Below are 22,446 nucleotides of genomic sequence, written 5' to 3'. Positions count from 1 at the left end.
CGATACGCGTATCGCACATTTTAATTTAAATATGTCATTTTAAAGTGCAAACTTAACTTAATAACAAATTTTAACTCAATATTTCTAAAAATATGATTTGACTCTGTAATGTGCACTTTTACTTATTTGCAACTTTGAAAAATATTTTAGAGCAAATCTAACACTTAATCGAAATGAAATATGACGGCTTTTATGCGAACGAAGCGATAACAGCGATACACTAGAATGTTTATAAATTATACTCGATACGCGATTTAATGGTTTCGGTTAATCAAAGCTGCCGATAAAAACAGTGAGTATCTCGAAACGTAGATACGAGTTATTTCATCGCGATGACTATTACAACTTGTATCGATGATGTCACGCGGGCTATCTCCCTTTATACAGGAAACATCAGTGAGAAATAGTCTAAAAAATGATGTGATAGGCGCGGATGTCATAATTCTGTCGGCGTTTGCGAAACATGAGTTGTTGTTTCACATTACAGTCAGTGCGTTCAAAACGCGCAAGGGAGACTGGTCGTAAAACAGAAATTATGATTTTCCAACAAGTTTCAGCAGTGCTCTGTTACATTTTAATTCCATGTAAACGCATAGTTATGTTTTTTTAAAGCGAGATTCAGAGAAATGTTACAAAATGACGTGAAAATTTTATGATCACCGTGGACACTTTTAGCTATAATTTATTTATAGAAGAAATTCGTTCTTCTTCTATGTTGTACATATTTGAAAATGTCGTGCAGCGAATGGTGGATACATCCTCGTTTTTCAACTTTGCCATGTTACGAAGGAATGTTTACTCTCGCAAATTATGTAAACAGCAGAACTAGCCAGTATTAATTAACTTAAAATGCAAATAATTGTAGAGTAGAATAAAAGATTCTTATCGGACGGAATAGTTCTTTACCTCGTGAAATGTCGTGTAAGTAGCAGCCTTTCCCCAACGCGTTACAATTTCTCGGCCTATCTCGCATACAAGAGTTTCATCTCGAAATATCCAAGTTTCGTCGCTCTATTCGAAGGATTGTCACGCAAAATGTACCACGCGTTCAACATTTCGATTCTTCTTTCGTAGATTCGTCCTTTTACATCTCGTATTTTTATCGTATATGTATCGGCACATTTATACTTTATAAAACGATGAATGAATATTTTTAGCACCGTTACTAAAGTTAAGTTTATTCTGACGGCACATATTTAGACGATATACATATGTATATAGCGCGCTTTTAGCTTAAAAAATCATATTGTATATTATAACTGTTGCGCACCAACAATTTATGAAATATTTTAATAAATATAAACAACCTAATTTATTGTGTATATTTATAATTTGATTTCTAGAATAATTACCTCTATGGAAGAAAATGGAATAATACGTTTATATAATTTTAATTAACTAAATGGAAAACTTGTAGCAGCCAATATTATTCAAGTATTAAATATCGATTTGATTAGAAAATTCTTTAATAGTAATATTGAAGCTTTTAAGTTATGTATATTTCCAGGTAGCAGAGTGACGTCAAATGACGTATTAATTCCGTCTTAATGACGTCTCTAACGTCATTAAGACGTCTTTAGACGTCATCTTGCTACCTGGGTTTTTACATATATATATGTAAATTTTTTAAATATTAACACGTATATTGATAATTTTATAATCTGTATTATAAAATTAATATTTAGCATAATATAGAAAAGTCTACATTTGTATATAAAATCTAACTCCCTAATTTGATTGGCAAACATATAGTTTTATTCACAAGTGAGCAAAAGTTTTCGTTAAAAGAATCGCAATACATTGAATAAACTATAGTAGTGAAATGGACTATCTGAAACCCAATCTACCTGACAGCGTTAATTGATTTTTGTTCAGCGCAAGGAGAATTTGTCCGTTCTATTTAGATTCCCGCGCGTGAGTTCATCACAAAATAAATGATTCTAATTGAGATTATTTGACCAAAAAGAAAATTAAGTTTTATTCTCTCTCTCTCTCTCTCTCTCTCTCTCTCTCTCTCTCTCTCTCTCTCTCTCTCTCTCTCTCTCTCTCTCTCTTTTTCTCTCTCTCTGTGTATGCCTCGGGATTTCTGATCGGACCAGGCGCAGTCGTAAAGTAAAAGAAATGTGAGAGCACTGAATTTGCACACAGCGTTCCAGCATCGAAATCGGAGTGCATACTTGTGTTTCCAACCGCAAAAAAATATTTATACAGATTTTTTTACGAGCGAAGAGTCCATTGAAAGTTCCTTACACAAAAGGTGTCTATTTAATTTCTGCTATAATGAAAATCACCTTAAAAGATCTAGTGACTTACTTACTCGAGAAAACGCAGTTAATTTAAGATAAAAGTATGCATGCCTTTCTCACGTAAAAATAAAGGCCAAATAAAAGAAAATTTATTTAAAATTTAACTCTTTAATTTCTCGTATTTATAAATTTATCATATCAGTGGAAAAAAAATAAGAATAGGATGCAAATATTATAATTGTTTTAAATAACAGCGTTAGATTTAAAGCACGATCAATATGACAAGAATTTTTGTTGACGAAAAATTTTTCGAGTTTTTTAAAAACATATACACAATACATATAAACAATTTATCTAGAAATGTATAAATCAAACTGCCTGCTAAGCGTAAACAAATAGAATTATCCCGTCCTACGCAGAGAAGCTATTTCAGTCGGCAATTACTAGAGCAGAAATACGTATCTCAAAATTTGTTAGAAGATTAGAATACACGAAACGCGTGGGATTATCCTAGATTTACCATTTATCGACAAGATTCGCGTTATGACTATAAAGAATATATACCATTGCGCTTATCTCGTCCGTGGACTCCGTTTTCAAGAGTCTTATATCTCCGATTAATGTTATCAGCATCAGGATATAGGTACAGTATCCAGTGTGCTGCGGTTACACAGAAAACTCGTGGCCTTCTATAGTAACATATCGCAAATAACACGTCTCTCTTGTTTATATAAATCCCACGACAGTTATTTTTCAATTTTATTTCAATTACTTTCCGCTTTCGTTACGATGAACACGATCGTGGAAATGTCATACACTTGTCACCTTTGGCAGTTAATTGTTAACTGACCCCAACACGCGAAATAGTTTTCGGTCTTTTCAATTGCCGACTCTCTGTCAGAGACAGACCTCGGAGCTTTACTTCGCCAACGACGGTGAAATCGATGAAGTGAGATAGATTAAATTGAATCATGTGCCAGAGATCTTGATTTAAATTTTCGACGTAAACTCGTAGATTATGCAATCCGGCTAAAAATCAGCTTTCGACTTTCAATAATAGATGAATACTAATGCATTCTATCAACTTTCATTTATTATTACGATGTTTTCAAATCTTTAAGCACACACCGTCCAATTTCTGTTTTTTTTTCTCTAAAAAATGCATAATAATCCATTGAGCATGAACAAACTCTCGAATAAATCGATATTTCTAAAAGCTACGAGAGTGATAAAAGAAATGTATAACGCGCGGGTATAGTCACTTTTATTCCCCAAATTGTTACGGCTATAAAAATTGCGTTATATAAATAATTGCTACATATTGATTTAGTGGTCTCGGGTATAGTGAACAAATAGGAAGTTGAAAAAGTGGCCAGATGAATGGTGTATTGAGTCGGAGTACGGCATCGATCATGTTTGATTGATAGAAACACTAACGTAGCATTTAAGCAATCTCAACTTTGACATTTTGCCATACAAATAACGTATCGAAAAAAAGTTTGCAGCTGTGAACCAATATGCGCGAGATACATTTTTCATACATCAGTTTAATATAAAAAAAGTCTCGTTTATACGCGAAATGGCGCGTAAAAAAAACGTGCAAATGCAGAACTCTAATTCAGCTATAACGTAAGATGCAGTTCAATTTTCATTATTTCCATTTTCAAGATCTGCAAATCCGTGCAGGATCGTGACGTCGGCTCTAATTTTGATGTACATTACCATTTTTCTCCCGTGATGTCAAGAACACATTCACATAACGCACGTATAAATAAAGCCGGTGTTATATGAGATTCAGTCACTATATATTATTTATGATGACGATGATGATGATTTGGCATGTACTCACTTGGCACTCGAGGAGTCTGTGCTCGGCGTGTGATACATGTGATGGAGAACAAAAAAAAAGGCCGTACTAACGACGAACGGGCGGTACTTATATTTGCGGTTTATATGAATACGCGAACTCATTGGGGTTTAAATCGCAGATTATCATATTCTAAAATTTTTCACGAATAACTCTTCCTATCCAAACACCGCCAGGCAAAAAATAACGTGCGAAAATCGTAAAAAACACTTGCGATTAAATTTACATTCTGCAATGTTTATGTACAAGTTTCAAGTTTTCGTTTTATGGATGCCAAAAATACAATCGAAACAGGGGAATCGTTTTATCGTGTACGCAATCTTTTACGCATCGCAAACTACACGGAATATTTTGTACAATGGACAACAATTTATCGCTGATTCACCCACACGATAAATCACATGTGAAATAAATTTATAAAAATAGATGTTTTCTATTTCGATGGAATTAAATTAAATTTATTTGCGAGAACTTTATTTATTTTGCAAGAATGTTACACGGTGGACCGGTATCGATACGGTAATCTGTTCACTAACATATAGAACTCATACAGCAGATTATGTTTATTGACTACATTTCCGGAAGAGCTTGCCGGCGCCAAACTGAAGTCTCTGCTAAGGCGCTTATCAGTACGATGAATCCTTGTTGAAGGAAGATTGCGGAAATACAAAACGGGAAATAGAATATTTGGAAAATATATGCATTACATAAGCAGACTCGCGAAAGGATTTTGCTACATAATTCTGTATCGAGACGATAACGCTGAGTATGGAAGATTAATATATATCATCTATTTAAAAAAGCCGTACTACTAGTTAATACCATAAGTTAATTACATTAATAATAAATAAAGTAATAAATTACATTTTATTTTACAGTGTGCTGTTTAATATTTAAAATTATGTCGAGATTTATTTGTTTTATAAAGATTTATTAATTTTTCTATAACCACTTTATGATCAAATATAATAATATTTTCTACAACCGTTACTTTATGATAAAATGTATCTAACTGTAGTTTTACGTAATCCGCATAATGTTTTTTGCGATATTTAATGAAATATTCTTTAATGAGACTTTGCATATAGTACCATTATGAGATCCGAACAGCATAAATACCGCGAGCGTTCATGATAATGAGTATTTGATTAAATATCAACAGAGCGGTATACTTTTCATCATCAGTTAATACTAAAACGTAATAATTACAATAAAAATATTATTAAGTAAATAAAATCTACTAAAATAAAATTATAATGAAAATTTATAAAAAGATCGTTTTTCATATTATTTACAAATTATGAGTTATCATTTTTTAATTGATAATACATTGTATATGATGCTTGAAATGATCTTGGAGTAATATAAAAAGTGTTAGGTGACCCCCGGAAAATTATATACCATTAAACATCATCTATAAATTATTTTTTTAAATTTGAGATTAGTTTTTTAAATAAAAATTTTAATAGATCCTATTTTTTCATTAAAAGATGTTTTACATTAAATATTTTATGTAAATAAATGAAATATAAGGATATATTATTTATCTGAGTGGTATTTATTTAGTCTTGTGCTTTTTTGAGAACTTTAGTTTTAACTTCTCAATTTTCAAAAAAAATTTTAGAATTTTTACGCATAAGTATGTATTCTGTATATATCGGGATGATTCATATAAATATTTTTTTTCTAAAAATTCTTTCTATTTTCCAAGATCCGCTTTAAAAGACTCCAGATATCCTGTTCGTATTTAAAGGACATTATATATATAGCGACGAGACTTATTAATGATACGACAGTTATTGCTAACTTTCTCTACTTCCGTGGTGAACGGCTTTGTACTAAATAACATTTATGTAAAGGAACCCACACATAACTCCTGCAGTTATGGGATTGCGTCAATGCCATCTTCTACCGATAGCGAAGACTTACTGTTTGTACTTTAATACGTTAACATATGAAAAGCAACTTTTTCTATCCATCTTTCAATCATTGCTATTATTTTACGTAATCTGATCTAATAATCATAATGGTGACTAACACTTAATAATTATAAACTTTAATTAATCGGATATAAAATAATTGCGTTTAAAAAGTACTCGTTAATTGTCTCTCAATTTCAAAAGCAAAAATATTTTTGTTTCTCTGGTAGGTACACATAAAAACATTTCAAGTATTATTACATAAATAAAAAAAGACATGATTAGCTTTAAAATTTTAATTTACAGATATTTAATATAAAATTTTATATTTAATGAAAAAGTTAAATAAAAATATATACATTTGTGAATATTAATAGTTCTTACTCATATGTTTACGATTATATATTTGAAGCCGTTATTGCTCTTACTCGTGAATATATTTTACATAGCGGTGATATCATATATTTTGGCAAATAACTCTCTATGCAAACTATATATTTTTTACGTATGTAAAAAATGTATTTTTACTATGTGTGCTAAATTTAGAAAAGTGTTGAAAAATCTATCTATCGAGACCATAAGATACTTTGATATGGAGATGTGCAGACAAAATAGCAAAAAAAAGATATTACTGAGCTCTATTTATTACCTTCAATATTTTTGCTGTTGCATTCTAAATATTTGTAAATAATATTTGCATTATTTGTGTGCGCGCTTTCTCTTTTGTGCTTCCGCAATTCGTGAGTGCCACTAGAATTTTCCATTTTATATAAATATTCAAAAACTCATATATTTCTTCGCAAACAATTTCGACGCATGATGTATTTCTAAAAAAAGGTCCCCTAGAATGTTTGATTACACTTTCATATCCTACGCGCGAACGAACTAGTATCGTAAAACAAATATATCGAGTGTCTATCATGCATCGGATAGGAATAAAATAATTCAGGGTTAAAGATTAAGTATATGATAATTTTAACTGCATCGGATTTTCGTTTATATATATCGATAAAATGCCAACAATACGTTTTACTGCTTTGTAACTTTTTAATATCTTTCATTTTGTATTATTCGTTGGTAGCGTATTTTATCACTACCATTTTTTCGAAAAGTAAAAATATTAAGAAATTATAACTCTTCTTAAAAATGAATCTATTAAATTACTGGTTGAATGAAAAATATATCTTGAAGAATTCAGACAATAAATAAAATATACGTATTAATAAACGATTGACTCCAACAAGTTTGGAATTTGTGTACGTCGAAGATTTTCTTATACAGAAATTTTACGTAATAAAGTAAAATTGGTAAACGTCGCGTAGGACGTCTAAAATATTCTTTTAAAAACCCACTTTATCACTAATCAATTGTTTGCCCTCATTGAATATGTAGGGAGAAAGGGTCTTAGATCTTTGACATTCGCGAACGTGACCAGTATTTTTCTTTGTTCTGGAAGAATGATGACAATGCATATGCGTGACGAATCACTAACAGCCGGTACGGCCGAAAAAAAGGTGTTGTTGGCAGTTTTTCTCTTGCGCACCACCCGCACGAAATATGCAAAAATGTTTCGGCAAACAGATGCGCGCAGGACATTGCGGACCCTTGAATCTCCTGGTCTCGTTGCCTCTCTTATCATCCTCTGTTTTTATTTATTAACTCACGCGCGAGCTCGCGGGTATTTTCGTTCGCGCAGAAACCTGCACGAGACATCGTAAAAGTTGCAAGAAATATTTCATTGAGCAGACACGCAATGTTATATTTTACCTCGTATCTGATTTGAAAAATTGTTCAGCTAAGTCTATATAGATGGAACGCCTGTACATTATTTTTAAATAATGCATTAACTGCGCGAAGATTATTGAAGGATGAAAAATTACTGTGTCAGAAATGACGTAATGAGGTAAATAAATTTATATAAATATATTCTTAGTGTATAGCTCCCTTTTTTTATATTTAGATTATATATTATATATGTTGCGGATCGCGAAAACATTCTGCATTAAATAATGAAACGTGATTTGAAAGACAGATCTTAATAAAATTAACTATAAAAATAATAAAATCCAAAATTTGGATTTTATTATTTTTATCTACGTACTGGCGAATTTATTTATTTATTCCATTAACTATAAATTTAAAGAACAATAGCTCTATGTATGCATGAGATTTCATATAATTTAATATTTTTTATTACTATGCTAATTAAAAATTTAATAGTTCTGTTCATTATTATAAGTATAAACACGACGTGCACCGTGATAAAAATTAGCTGACTGAACTTTAATAAAAATTCCATTTTTGAATAAATATGAAAGATTCCATCAGAATTTGTTCAGCTAAGTCTCGAGTAGATTCAATTAAGATTAATTACAAAGTAATCTAATGTTATTATATGTTATCAGTAATGTCGCCAGAATCAGCTATTTGGGCCATGTTACCGCATGTGCGGGCCGCCAAATACCATTGTGAGCAAAATATGAAAGCCAATTGGCGAGCAATCGGTGAAATCTTCGATGGACAATTTCTGCAGTGTCTACATCGATAACGGAATGTGCTGTCATTCGAATTTTAAATAATGGCGTTGCACATATTCATGAATAAAAATCCGTATTTAAATTTCTTCCCAAAATACATGATTACAAGGGCAATTACGTCACTATCTGCATTAGAAAAGATTTTGTTATTAATGTTAAAAATAGTAATATTTCTTCTTCTAATCACGTACTTCTTCTATTGCAAAATATACTTCTTAATTATGTGTTAAAGTTAAAATTCTCTAAATTAATTTATTAATATTAGATATTTCATGTTTGAGAAGCAGAAGAAGAATTTATTCTTTAAATTTATGGCTTCCTATCCGTAGATATTATTATTATAACTTTCTTTAACGTATATTCCCCACGAAAAGCTAAATGACTATTGTTTGTGGAGGACAGCCGCTTGTTTTATCTAACAGAAGTCAAGTATTGTAGAATACAGAGTAGACTTACCAGGTTCAACAGATAAACATTTGTCACCGTGCGCATCCGCTTGTTTCTCGCCAGGGTGATGAGTACTAAAGAATTCCCGACGATGGAAAGGAAGAAGATTGTACCGTACAGCGGTATAATAAGATTCTCCAGGAGACTGTCTTGACCTGATGACTGCGGGATGGCTGAGGTGACGTTGGCAATTTCGGAAGTGACGGTGGAGAAGCCGGTAACGATCGACGAGTCATCATCGGCCTCTAAAGCATCCAAATATTCTGCGGCGTTATCGGACAGGTTGCGCCCCTGAATCGACATTTTCTTGTCATTCGTGCTCTTCGATCTTTCATTCCCTCCTTCGTCGACTCATACGCCCATGCCGGCGCGGCGGAAGTACTCCGGATGTACAGCAAATGTTACATCGCTCTGCGATGTCACTTTATTGAGCTGTTATCATACAACTGTGTTCGTGAATGTTTTACTCACTGTTTGCTACATCTGTAACATTTAGGTTCAAAATTGTTCTACGACGGAGTCAGCAACACTTTTTACACGTTTGAAGCATAGCTTTGCGTTTTGTGGCTCTTTTCACGATTTTGACACAGTTTCGCGAACGATTAATTTTTTTTTACAAATTTTTTAGCAATTATTGTAGCACTCTTTTGAGCAATATTAAAAATTTCGCAGCTTAAAATAAATTAAAAATATAATCGTAACTTTTACTTCGCATTTGCAGTGATTGCAATTTTTTTGGTCTTCTGAAATTTGCTGTCACGTCTCGATGAATATCTGCAAACAGAACGAAACATATAAATTATTAAGCGTCAGATAGTAAATATGTGAGCAATATAGTGTGATTACTGGATGAAGATGTACATATGCGTTTGAATATATAATCTTACAAGTAATTTTTAGCGTCAAATAGTCTATATATAATATACTATTAGACTCTTCTATAGCTCATATATTCCGTCTAGTCCTAAATCTGGCAATATAAGTTTTCTGAAGAAAATTTGTATTGAAGAAGACATATGCTTGTATTACGTGATGAAAGAAAAGTTCAAACTAGTTCCTTTGAGAAATATAATATAAATAAAAAATTAAAAAATTCAGTTTTTGAACTAACTGATTAATAAATTGTGTTTTTTTCATGAGCATGTAAATTTATAAATCTCATTTGCATACTAATGAGCCCTTGTTTAAAAATTATTGAAGTAATACTTATATATATGGATATACATTTGTCTTTAACTATCTGCTATATATAATATGCTCTCTCCATCTCTCTCTTTCTCTCTTTTCCTTTCTGACATTATGCTATCCAAATAGATCACATGACATGTTTCATGTTATTAGAGAGCTTGAGTATTATTGCATTGGACACTTCTCCATTGTGCTAATTACGTTTCCTATTATTCATGTGACGCTCGTATTATCAGTTGAAGCGCAAAACTTACATACAAACACACATATGATGCGCACACATACGCAAAGCTTATTTAATTTGTATTAATTCCACTTTAAGTTATCATTTACGCGATTTTAATATTGTTGAAAAGTTACTTCAACAATTTCTAACTTCGTACGTAAAATGCAAAATATGCTAAAAACGTAGCGGCTACATTTCCTAGACTTAACGCAATTACAAAGCGCAAAACTTACATACAAACACGCATACGATGCACACACATACGCAAACCTTATTTAATTTGTATTAATTCCACTTTAAGTTATCATTTACGCGACTTTAATATTGTTGAAAAGTTACTTCAACAATTTCTAACTTCGTACGTAAAATGTAAAATATGCTAAAAACGTAGCGGCTATATAAATTTCCTAGACTTAACGCAATTACGAATTTTTATTTATTCACTTTTTCTTTATACTACATTTTTTACGGTTTTTTAATGGTCCGGCAACTTGACCTGCGTTCTTTCAATAAAAAAGTTTTGCGTTATCTGGTCTTTGAGCTCTTTATGTCGCTGTTCTTTCGCGTCCACCATCCCAGCCTCTGTTCCCGTGGAACATAAGAAATATGGTGCTTATCGCGGGCAGCTCTTTTTCTCACTCGCGCAATTTTCCACCATATTACTGGTAGTGTCAGTCGATGAAGCACATTCGTCGAGGGAAGAGAATCATTACGAGCGTCGTGACACGCATGCTTTGCTGTACTAATAATGGAAATTTGTGACTCGTAGTTTGAAAAACATGAAAACTTTTTATATTGAAAAATTTCTTAATGTGTAGCCATCGCGATATCTTAACATATAGATATTTGTAATGTTCTATCCACAAAATTTTCTCTCTATAAAAAACCATTTTATTTCAATATCATGGTTTAAATTTAACGGAATACATAAAAGCCACTTGCGACACATATAGGACAAATAAATAATTTACCGTCTTTATTAGTGAAAATTTATATTGCGCGATTTTTGCTTTAATAACTACAACTATAATAATACAATTTTTATTTTATCAGCGATTTGGAAGGTAAAATATATAATACGTATTAAAAATATGATACGCGAATTTTTTTATTCATCATGTAGAATAATATAGATACTACGAAAAATAATCGAGTTGAAAAAGCGTTCAAAATTACTCAGGTTTTTTTTATCTGTTTGGCTTTTAAATGTCGGCAATAGGAGAATCTGATGTATTTGATATCCCCTAGTCGTACTTGACACTTTGTACATTTCGTCTCTGTTAGCAAAGCTGAATGCTGCACGTTTCTTTGTTGCACTACAAAGTTGTGCGATGCTATCAGTACAATTTAAATGAACTTTTTTCATCTCTCTGAAAATGAAATGAGCTCTGGTAAAATTAATATACGCGCGGATACAAAGATTCAAATGAAGTACTTGAAATTAAAAGGTAGAACGTTAACTTTATCGTACATGCATTAAATATTGTCTCTATATTAAAATTAATATTTATATTAAAAATAACGCATTATGTAGAACATCTTAAAAATATTATATTATTGTTATAATCATTATTATGAATTATGAGTTTATAGATTAACCCTGTAATCCTGTTATATTTACGTATAATTTATCATAAAATATGCAGATAATTCAGATTTTCATACAGAGCGGAAACCTTAAATCAAATTATATCAGTTGTATGTTATATCAGTTTAGTGAGTGCTCGCATATTAATTAGCTGTCTACTATTATCGTACAAGTTTTTTCAATAATAAATACCGTTCCATATATAAAACTCAGTTTTCTAAATACGTCGGCGATGGATGATTTAATTAAAAAATAAAAATACGTTCGCCGCAAGGCTCATTAAAAATTGCAGTTTTAATAAAAAATATTTTATCGACTAAACTTGTTATTACATATTGTTCGTTCAAATTTCTTTTTCTCACAAAATATTCAATATACGTGCAATATATCTTCTCCGTATAAGAAAGAATCGGATATTATGTCAAGAATATCATTTTAGATTCATAATATGTCTTTGATCACGTGCAAGATCATCGGATGACGTGAACATACAATCCCTTTTGTCTTTATATATCCTTCAAGGATATAATATACCGAATACATAATAGATGAATGCATGACGATTATACGGAGGCACACGGCGCTCTATAGATTAAAAAATAAGCTGCCCGCGCATCTCTGCAGTGATGACCGATTAAGATTCCGTCCACGAAGAGTCCGATCCGATTTTCGCTCTAGGTCTACCGCAGTTTCACTTACGAATTGCAATATACAGCCGCGCGACGTGCCGCGGATGTCCGATTTATCATTCATGGTTATCGCCACGGTCGAGTATCAATCATATTCAGCACAATCGATACGAACATCACGAACAATACGATGCTACGCTAACGTCCGGCAAATTCCCAAATCACGGCACAAAAAGAGGAAAAAAGGTATTGAATGTCGAGATGCACGAAGTAAAAGCATGCCCGAGATGCTCGACCTAATTTTTCGGAAATTTTGACGCGACTATTATGTATATTCCGGGTAATATTTGCACGATAGGCTCGCGAGATGCGGTAACAAATGTATTTGCGTGACGATAAAATCGAGGATGGAATTTGCCCGAGGTTTGTACACGTTTTCTGCAACTCATTTACAATGCCTATCATAGCGACATGGTCTTTTTAACGATTTATGAGTTTCGTTTACTTGTATGTCCTGTAATAATCATACTTGCGATATGGATTTCAATGAAAACGAATGAAAATATATTGCTTAATATAGATCTCCCCATAAGCATATATTATCTACATTTATAATTGCAGCAATTTTTTATAAAATTGATGCTTTTATTTATTCTGTATACCGGTAAATATCGAGGGAATAAAATATCACGCAGAGAAATCAAATTATAAAACGTCCAGTCTTCATGCATCACGATCAATTAATACTCCCGTCTTGTTATTTATTTACGAGTTATTCAGTCGTAAATTAACCGAGTTCTGCTCAAGCTGTGAAACTTTTACGATAACACGCGCGACAGATTTCCGGAAAATGTTCTACGAGCGGAATTTTACACGATCGATTTTAGCATTAGACTATTTCCGCGGCAACATGCACGCAGAGACGAGTCACTAATTGGAATACAACAGCGGCGGCGCGGCGACGAAGGATATTCGCGGGAATTGATAAATTCTCGCCTTGAACGCTTGACTTCGGGGTTAACCGAGATCCCGAGGAGAGGCTGGAAGGCCGTTTCGCGAGCTAACGCGTTAAAGCGTTAACGCGCCCGGTGCCTGAGACAGTTTCCACAATTGTTGCCGCGCGCGAACGGCTGAGGGCATACGACGCCTCCGTTTCCCATTTATATACTTCAACACCCCTAGAAGCGGTGAAACGAAAATGAATTTCTGAAACCGTCGAAATACCGGAGACGATATAACGCGTACGCTCCGTATACTTACTGAATTTTCCCTATACACGCTCGAGATACACCATCGCGCGACTAAATGGTGAATGACGAAGGTCCTGAACGTTAGAACGTTTCCAACTGAATTTATAATTTGACGCGTCGCGGAGTACACAGAGTATATGTCTCTTCGACAGACGCGCCGGAGGAGAATCCGTGAGGAAAGAATTAACGGTCTCCCGCTAATTTTCCTCTGAGGAAAAGTTGACATTAATTTTATCACAGAATCTGCGACTGCAGCAAGGTCGTCTTCCATAAAAAACTGAAAGGTCTCTTAGTAAATGAAAGCGTTTATAACGCTTTTATTTAACATCCCTGGTGAGTATCATACTCTTTGAAATTTTCAAATATTCAGAGTGATGTAGGATATCCGGGAAATTTTAATGAGTTCATTCGAGAGTGGCGGACGTCCGAAGCGACGGGAAAAGTCCGTCACGAACGTGTATATGCGCGTGAAAACGTATCGCTGCAGGCACACATCTCATCTCGTCTCCCAGACCACCGAATGAGGACGGTTAGACACGGAAGATATAAACAATGTAGCGCGTCAGATTATTAATGCAGCGCTGCAATAAATGTTCGAAGATACTTCCTGCCATTTGTATGCGCGCTTCACTCCACCGCCTTCGGGTGGATTGCCCGAACTGGTCGGGTCAGGTTGCGCTACAAGAGAGATGTTACGTGTGTTACCGCGCGATCATCACAAAATCATGGTGGGACTGTGACGGCTGATGCACGGACAAGAGAGGAGAAATGCATAAAATGTTTTATTACAGTTTTTGTTATCTCTAGCGAATTGATTCTCTATACGTGTTGGCTCGGAGCAAAAGCTGGAATACGCATACCTACAGCGTTGCTCTTCCTCGTAAATATATATATATATTTACATGAACTTATTCTTTTATTCTGGTCGCTTGGCGTCTCAAGCATTTCTATGCAAAATTTTTCCGCTAGAATCTTTTTGATCCTAAGATAAATATTATCTCGTAAAAAGTACAATGAAAAAACGCAATATCATATCCGCTGCATACACGTGTGTAAAGTATATTTATATATTTCTTTGAATGTAATCCCAATTCGTAAAAACACAATCACGCACTACAATGTTGCGACTGTTAAAAATGACTTGTCATCGTTATATGTTCCGTACAATCGTTACGATTATATCGTATGCCATTTATTCGAATAAATTCGAAATTTGCGGTGACATTTGGAATGTAGCGAAATGCCGATTGTGTTTGCGAATTTCTGTTATTCCATATATGATATGATTTCAGTATTAAACTCGAGCCCCAGCTGGATCATCTATAAACGCTCGTGGATTATTTTATTAGATCGTTATTACAGTTTAGCGCTGCTCAATTAACTTTCCGTCATGCGTGCGATATCGGAATCGACCTAAAGCTGGAAAGCACGAATAGTTCGACGGTTCGTTAAACAAAGTATCTGACATTTAAAATAAATGTAGCGGCATGTACTTTACGCGACATAATATTCCATTAATCTTTATAAAAAATCAAAAGGACCTTTACAAAAGGTTAAAATGTAAATTTGCCTGACTCCTTAGACTTGTCTTCAATCAAATTCCTTACCCCATTCTAATTTTGCAATACATAACTCTTAATTAGTTGACCAATAAGTTTATTTAGCTACTTATTTGGCTATATATATATATATATATATATATATATATATATATATATGTATTAAAATTAGTAATCAAATGCGCAGAGTTGAAACTATTATTACCTGTATTGAGCATGTACAGTAGCTGCAAGGCTAATTTCTTCCGTTTAAACACAATTATTTCTCCACTCTGTTGATCAACATTCGAACGTGGTCCCAACAGTATGTGACAAATATCGTTACCTCTATGCAAGGATATATTTCCACACTAATTTAGCAAATAACGTTTAATAGACCATGACATGGTCAAAAAGATCAAAGACCATGTGTGGTAGGAGTATTGATTAATCATTAAATAATATGGACAGATAAAAACTCTTTATTTAAAAATTCTTTATTGTCAGCATATCTAATTATTAACGATCCCAATTAACGATACCATAATTACATTAATATTTTCGTCTCAATCTATCATCGACCTAAAGTTCCATCAATTACGGTTTGGAATTTAGTGATTAACTTTTTACGTAGCTAATGTATGCTACGTATGCTGTGTATAATATTTTTTGAACCCACCTTGTACAGTTTTATGAACAGTCATAAATTATATTGTATTAAATGTGAAAAGTCGCAGATTATAGATACGACGATTGATAAGCCTTTACGAATGGCCATCATTTTCAGCGATTTCAAGGCATCAATCAGTTCTTGATACCTTTTCCAATCTGATCTTCCTGTCTTTCAGAAGCACCCTGGTCAATTTATAACACAGACAGAGTTCGTAAGAGAAATAAAAATAATGTAACGATCATTTCGATGCGTTAATCATTCGCGATATTTCAGTTTAGTGTCTCTTCTTTTAAATTTGATTACATGATAAAGGCTGTGGCACACAAATTGATACAAAAGCGTACATATGCACAATACATAAATTCGTCACATGTGACGTGCTTAATACACACGATTCACATTGTACGCCACAATTTATGTTAAGTATTTCCGCCGCCAAGACATTTTGCGTTACACTCGTGCGCTTTGTAGTATAACTCGCCAAATATTAGTATAATTCGCCATTAGTCATCATAAAATGGTAGGCTCTTTAAGGCTAATCACGTTCTTTATGCACCAGTAATGATTAACGTACATACCATTAAGACCATCATGTGTATATAAAGACTATTATATGTAGATTGCATTTCTATAGCGTTGCACGGATATTTGAAATTAATAACCATGAAAATCTGCACAATGCGTCCGACACATGCAGCACATCGATACCTAATGATGGGTAAATAGATGAGATATATACGATAGATTACTAAAACTATACCATGGTCCTATATATGGTCGAATAATAGAAGTATATAAGCATAGATAATACAAGAAAAGCTTGCATTTGATATAAAATGTCAGTTCTTGATACTTTCTTCGGCACGATTTTTAATTTAAAGATTAATTTAAAATATAGCTAATAATTTTATAGTCAGATAATAATAATTTACAAATGTTGTTTTGATATTCCATAATTTAACAACATTAAATTTAGTAAAAATCTCACTTAAAAAGTTAAATATACTCGACTAAATTGTTATGAATTTTGCACTCACCGATATTTCGAATGTTGCAACGCACTAGTTAAAACTTCGTATTCCGTAAAATCGGTCACTTCGCTGTCCAAACATGTACAACAGACAGTCCCGCTTGTGGATATTGCAGTCTGCACAATTTGGTACTGATCACTATGACAAAAATAAACACGATCACGATTTTGTCCCAGCTTTAATATTTTACACCGCGGGAGAATCCAAGTTAATTGTCCGGAAACGGCACATTAGGACGGCACATTATTTTAATTGTATTTAAAACAATTTTACGAGCTACATGCTAACAAAAAATAAATCTAAATAAAAAATGCATAACTTTTAACTGCGCGACGCTTTTGTGATAAGCTACTTGTGCAAGAAAAGGGACGGCGTTTAAGAGAGTTCATCGAAAGGAGCTCACCTTTCGGAATAGTCGACTTGTTACTTTGAATAAAGAATTTCTTTATCATTTCCCACTTTGCGTAGCATTACAATGACAGGTATCGCTATCGCATCAGCCGTTAGAAAGCTAAGAGAGCTTAACTGTGTGTCTGTCGATCGTTAAAAGTTGCTTCAAGTTTCAGCCGATTAATTACGAAGTAGTAGTATATCTTTTTTTCCTCGTCGACTAACTTTTTACTTTTGTTCGTTCTTTCCTAAATGGTATCGAATTTTATATAATAGTTCGAATTTCATACAACAGTTCGGAAAGAGAGAAAAAGAGGGAAATAATTATAGAACCGCAGTCTCAGTAATTGATAAATTATCTAATTTATACTTTATATTTTATCGCAATCCGAGTACGTTTGTGAACGAAGCAGAATTTATCGCATCGTGCATATAAATGCCTTTCATATAAATACCAATCTGCGTTACTACGTCCTTCACTCACTCGTCGTAACTCTTTCAGATTTTACATAACGTTACTTGAAGTGATATTTCAGCTCACGTATTGTCATCTAGTACAATTTGCGTTCATATGCATGTGTGAACATGTAATAAAAAATAAGTAGCTTAATTTATATTTTATTATTACCTTTTTATAATTATTTTTGTAAATTACGATGTAATTGTCCAAGTGTTATGAAATCATCAGTTTTATAAGAATCATTTTATAATTATTTTTTATTATGTTAATTTTACATCACTTATTAGAGAGATTATTACTGACCTTTACTTCATATTTGTGAACAATATCAGAGAATAAAGTTCTCGTTTAATTATCAAGTTAGTATAGTTAGCTATACTGTTGATATACTTTGAGAAAGAGCACCACCAAAGTTTAATATTTTCACTGGTAAGAGGATAATTACTTCTCTATCCACTTTCTATTTGCACATTTAATTACGATAGAGATCCGGGTATCCCGTATTTAACATTCTTTACAGCGCAAATTTATATGATTATTAATCCTATAATTATTATACGATCGAGGATTAATTTTTAACAACGAATGATTTATTTTTAATATAACACAGTTATAAATAAATAAAAAAAATTCACAAAGAGCGGCGTTTATATCTTTATCACTAACAATTTTTATTTATTTATATCCAGCTGAATCTGTTCACAGAACATTAAAAACTGTATTCCAGAAACGTGCAATAATCGATTGCTATTTGTCGATGTTAAAATTCATATTTAACGTTCGCTAATATAAGAGACGTTTTATTTATTTTTGATTGATATCACAAAGATTTAATTTTACGCATCCGAGGCTAAACGTTTCTCGCGGCCGGCAGCTAGTAGTAACAGTCGACGTGTGGTACCGGCATCAGCGACGCGTACGCGACGGATCTGCGCCGCTGACTGAAACCAGGCCGGCTCCGGACTACCGTCCGGGATACCGCACACCTCGCCGACTCCGTGGCCAATCGTGAACGCGCCGTATGTCTTCGTGTTCCTCACGCCACCCTTGTGCACGCATCAATCCTTACGCAATATCACAGTATAAATATTTCTTTATGTGATCGACCCAGTTGACAGTTGACACTACGTGCGTCGGTCGGCGTATTATCGCGCAAACGAAATAGTTTCTTCGAATGCACACGAATATAGTATTGCGAGATGTATCGCTCGAGGCGGTCAGATATTTCCTACGAATGAATAAGAGTGTACAATTTCCCTTCGTATCGAGACGACGAGAATTTCGCCAATTCGAATTGCTCGACGTTTAAGCAAACTCTCTCGCTTAGCCGCGCGCAGCACTGGAACAAAATATAAAAGATACAATACCGTACAAGACTACGAGGGTTGGAAATAAGATACCGGCAAAACATTTTATATACTACCGTGAGATTTATTGTTGCGGAAAGTAGCATTACATCCCTCCAGTATAATCCTCTCTCCAATGTACACAAGATTCTACTATATATCCGGAAAGCTACGTCTAGAAGGCGTCAGACACCATCAGCAGAGACATTTTTGTTGATGTGTGTAATAGAACGCTCCACACTGCTTGTAGAATAACGTCTCGTGCGCGAAAACGCCCACCTACCGCGCGTCCCACAAGCCGATATGGCATTGCTCGAGTACTTGCCTTGCTTCCTCAAAATCTTTCCAGCGTTCTTTAAACGTTACATGCTCCGGTCTCTATTCTTATCCATCCCACCTTGACAAACATGCGTCTTTAGGTCAATTCTGTTTAACATATTCAACTTCAAAACCTAATAGTAGACGCTTATATCCTAATGCTATGAGCGTGTACAAATATATGCATACGTTGTAGACCGAACAAACTCACTACTAATTCTAGAAGATAACCACGCCAAATATTTGAATAGCGCAAAATAGCAATATACAGTCGCTACTTTGTATCTGACTCTCGTACACGCATTTATTTCTATCTTTAAAAGGCGATTTTTCTAACTCTTTAAAGCCAGCGGAGTAATTTCACGAAAAGGTCAAAACACATTTTGAGACATATATGTATTTACAAAAATAAACAAAGAACGATCAGCTGACATGCCCAAGTCCATAAGTCAACTTTGACGAGAAAACAAACTGGTTGTTTCAAGTCAGACTTTTATTTTGATTTTCTGCGAGAAACATATTCCGTGCTTTTACGTTTTTGGATCTATAATTTTTACAAAAGATCACAGAATCACGTATATAAAAATGTTACTCAAAATAAAAACATCTGTCTCTTACCATGCTTTATCCTCATTAGGATCAGTTTGTGGATTCATGTTAATATGTATCTGAACATTTTTTTTATTTCCCTATATACTACAAGTCCCTTTCTTGACTCTTTTAGATTATATCTTATACATATTTTCGAATAAAGTCACATTTCGCGATCGACGCTGGCTGATAAACAAAGTGAATGGAAGAAAAAAAAACCTGGATGCGATGGTGACTTTTCCCGTAGCAACGCGGCCGCGAAACTGTCGCCTGGAACTTCACCTTCGTGAGGTAGATCGATGAGTAATTACGTGACACATGTGTTAGACGACACGGGCGGGTGCGACATGGAATCTTGCAATTTTCTTCCATCCCCTTTATTTGTTCCACGTGGGATCGCCGGTTGCACGCGTGACCTCCTGTGAGTCGGATAATGACTCTAATGAGGCGCCGTATGTTTTGCGCTATTGATGCTCCAATATTCGTAGCACCTCGACGGCACGAGGAGCAAGATGGAACGAGTAAAAATGAATAATCGCTGGCGCCGCTCGCTCTTGTTTGTCAACCCGGCAGTTAAATAGCACGTTAAATAACATTTCAAAGATCTCATGTGTACCCTATGTAAAGGGAAAAGGAGGGTTACATCGTTCAAATGAACTGTATACAGATCGTGCTCTGAGCATCGTACACTTTCTTACACAGTGATTAATCATCTTGTACGATAGAGGGATGAAAGTAACGGGAGAGATGAGAAACCATGGATGTGCCGGATTTTGTGGTTTAAATTTACAATTCAATAATATGCAGCGTCGAGTCTGCCGTGAAAAATAATGCTTCTGCGAATTATAAATTATAAATACACGTAATACAAATTTGCACGGACCAAAGATGATTTTATAAGGTAACAAATGTTATTATGGTAGAAAAATAATTAATATGCGCATCTCCATCATGTTGCAAACAGATATGAAGGCAAATTAAAGTCACATGTGCAAATGAAAGCCGGTTGCATCCGTATAAAGTTGCAAAATCAGATAACTTTCGTCCGAGCACTCAGTATGCAAATCTATAATTAATATCGTAACCGTAACCGTTTTGTCTCCGCAAGTTTCGTCGCAGATTACCGATTTGGTTTTGGTACACGTAGGTACGTCTTGCTTTGTGGCTCGCCATTGCGAACACGATGTAACGTACGTGTATCTCAAACTTCGTAACTGCAAGTTTCGCGTCCAAGTTTGACACATCTCGCTCCTTTCTAATTACGCATTCAGATATGCACGTCGAAATGTACGTTAGAACATTACATCACTTAAACCATTAGTGTCGTATGCGATATGATTGATCGCAATTAAATCTCATTTTGCCTTCTCGAAGATTTGTAATGCAGATCACCTCTCTTTCATCACATCTCTCAATTTTCCACAATTAATTACATTTCGAGATATTTTTTGCCCTTCAGTCGGTATCTAAAGTAGTCGGTCGGGGTTCGCCCCGTGTAACTCTCCAAATTATGCATGTGGTGGAATAAATTATCAGACGGCGCGGCGGCTGCTTTAAATTCCGCATAAATGCGCGATTACGGAAATCGCGCAGAATCTCTTTTATCAAAGAATTTCTGTATTAAATATTCCGCCATGCCACCTCATTTTCGGCCGAATTGTTGACGGTACACGAAATACGTGCAAATTCCGCTGGAACATTCAAATAGCACTGGCATACTTCCTTGTACGCGAGATACTTTGTTATCATCTCGAAAACTTTCTCCGTCCCCATCTGCGGGCACGAGCTCAGGTGGCAGCTCTAATACAATTTTCTTAGATCACTTCATTGCCCCTAAACGGGTTCTATGATACGTAAATAAATTGTCCAAACGGTGAAATACGACCGTACGAAATTACATTAAGACAAGTACGTAAATAGAGTTTTTGACCAAATTTTTTTTGCGTCTTTAAATTTTTATTTACTTAATTAATGAACAGAGAGCATAAAACATATTATATTGTCAATATTTTGCAAAACCTTGTAATAATAAATAAATATCTGGTTTAATGTTGTTTAAACAAATAAAAATAAATATTTAAATAAAAGAGCTTGTGTGTGCATGTTTACCTATTTACTCGGTAGAACATAAATAATGCTATATCAGGGGGAAGACTACAAATTTAAAAAATAAACATATAACTTACCACGAGATTACGACAG

General features: G+C 34.1%; 1 protein-coding gene across 4 annotated transcripts in view; it reads right to left on the bottom strand.

Moving 5' to 3' along the window:
* Positions 1 to 18,920, bottom strand: part of LOC139770500 (cholecystokinin receptor type A) — a 37,216-nt gene extending 18,296 nt beyond the window's left edge. For 2 of the 4 annotated variants that reach the window (XM_071702492.1, XM_071702495.1), the window contains exons 1-3: positions 18,158 to 18,920; positions 17,146 to 17,277; positions 9,026 to 9,790 (exon numbers count right to left, since the gene is read on the bottom strand). In XM_071702492.1, the coding sequence (XP_071558593.1) occupies positions 9,026 to 9,319 (294 nt within the window). In that variant the 5' untranslated portion in view covers positions 9,320 to 9,790; positions 17,146 to 17,277; positions 18,158 to 18,920. Of the gene's footprint in view, positions 1 to 9,025; positions 9,791 to 17,145; positions 17,278 to 17,542; positions 18,124 to 18,157 lie in introns of those variants that run through there. The other 2 variants (XM_071702494.1, XM_071702493.1) reach the window with 2 other exon arrangements.
* Between the last annotated feature and the right edge of the window lie 3,526 nt (positions 18,921 to 22,446).

This window comes from Temnothorax nylanderi, unplaced genomic scaffold (genome assembly GCF_030848795.1).
Source record: "Temnothorax nylanderi isolate EJ_2023f unplaced genomic scaffold, tnyl_v1.0 TNYL_tig0030_pilon, whole genome shotgun sequence".
Taxonomy (NCBI): Eukaryota; Metazoa; Arthropoda; class Insecta; order Hymenoptera; family Formicidae; genus Temnothorax; species Temnothorax nylanderi.
The sequence above is the reverse complement of the archived record's forward strand: the minus strand, read 5'-3'. Positions and strand labels throughout refer to the sequence as shown.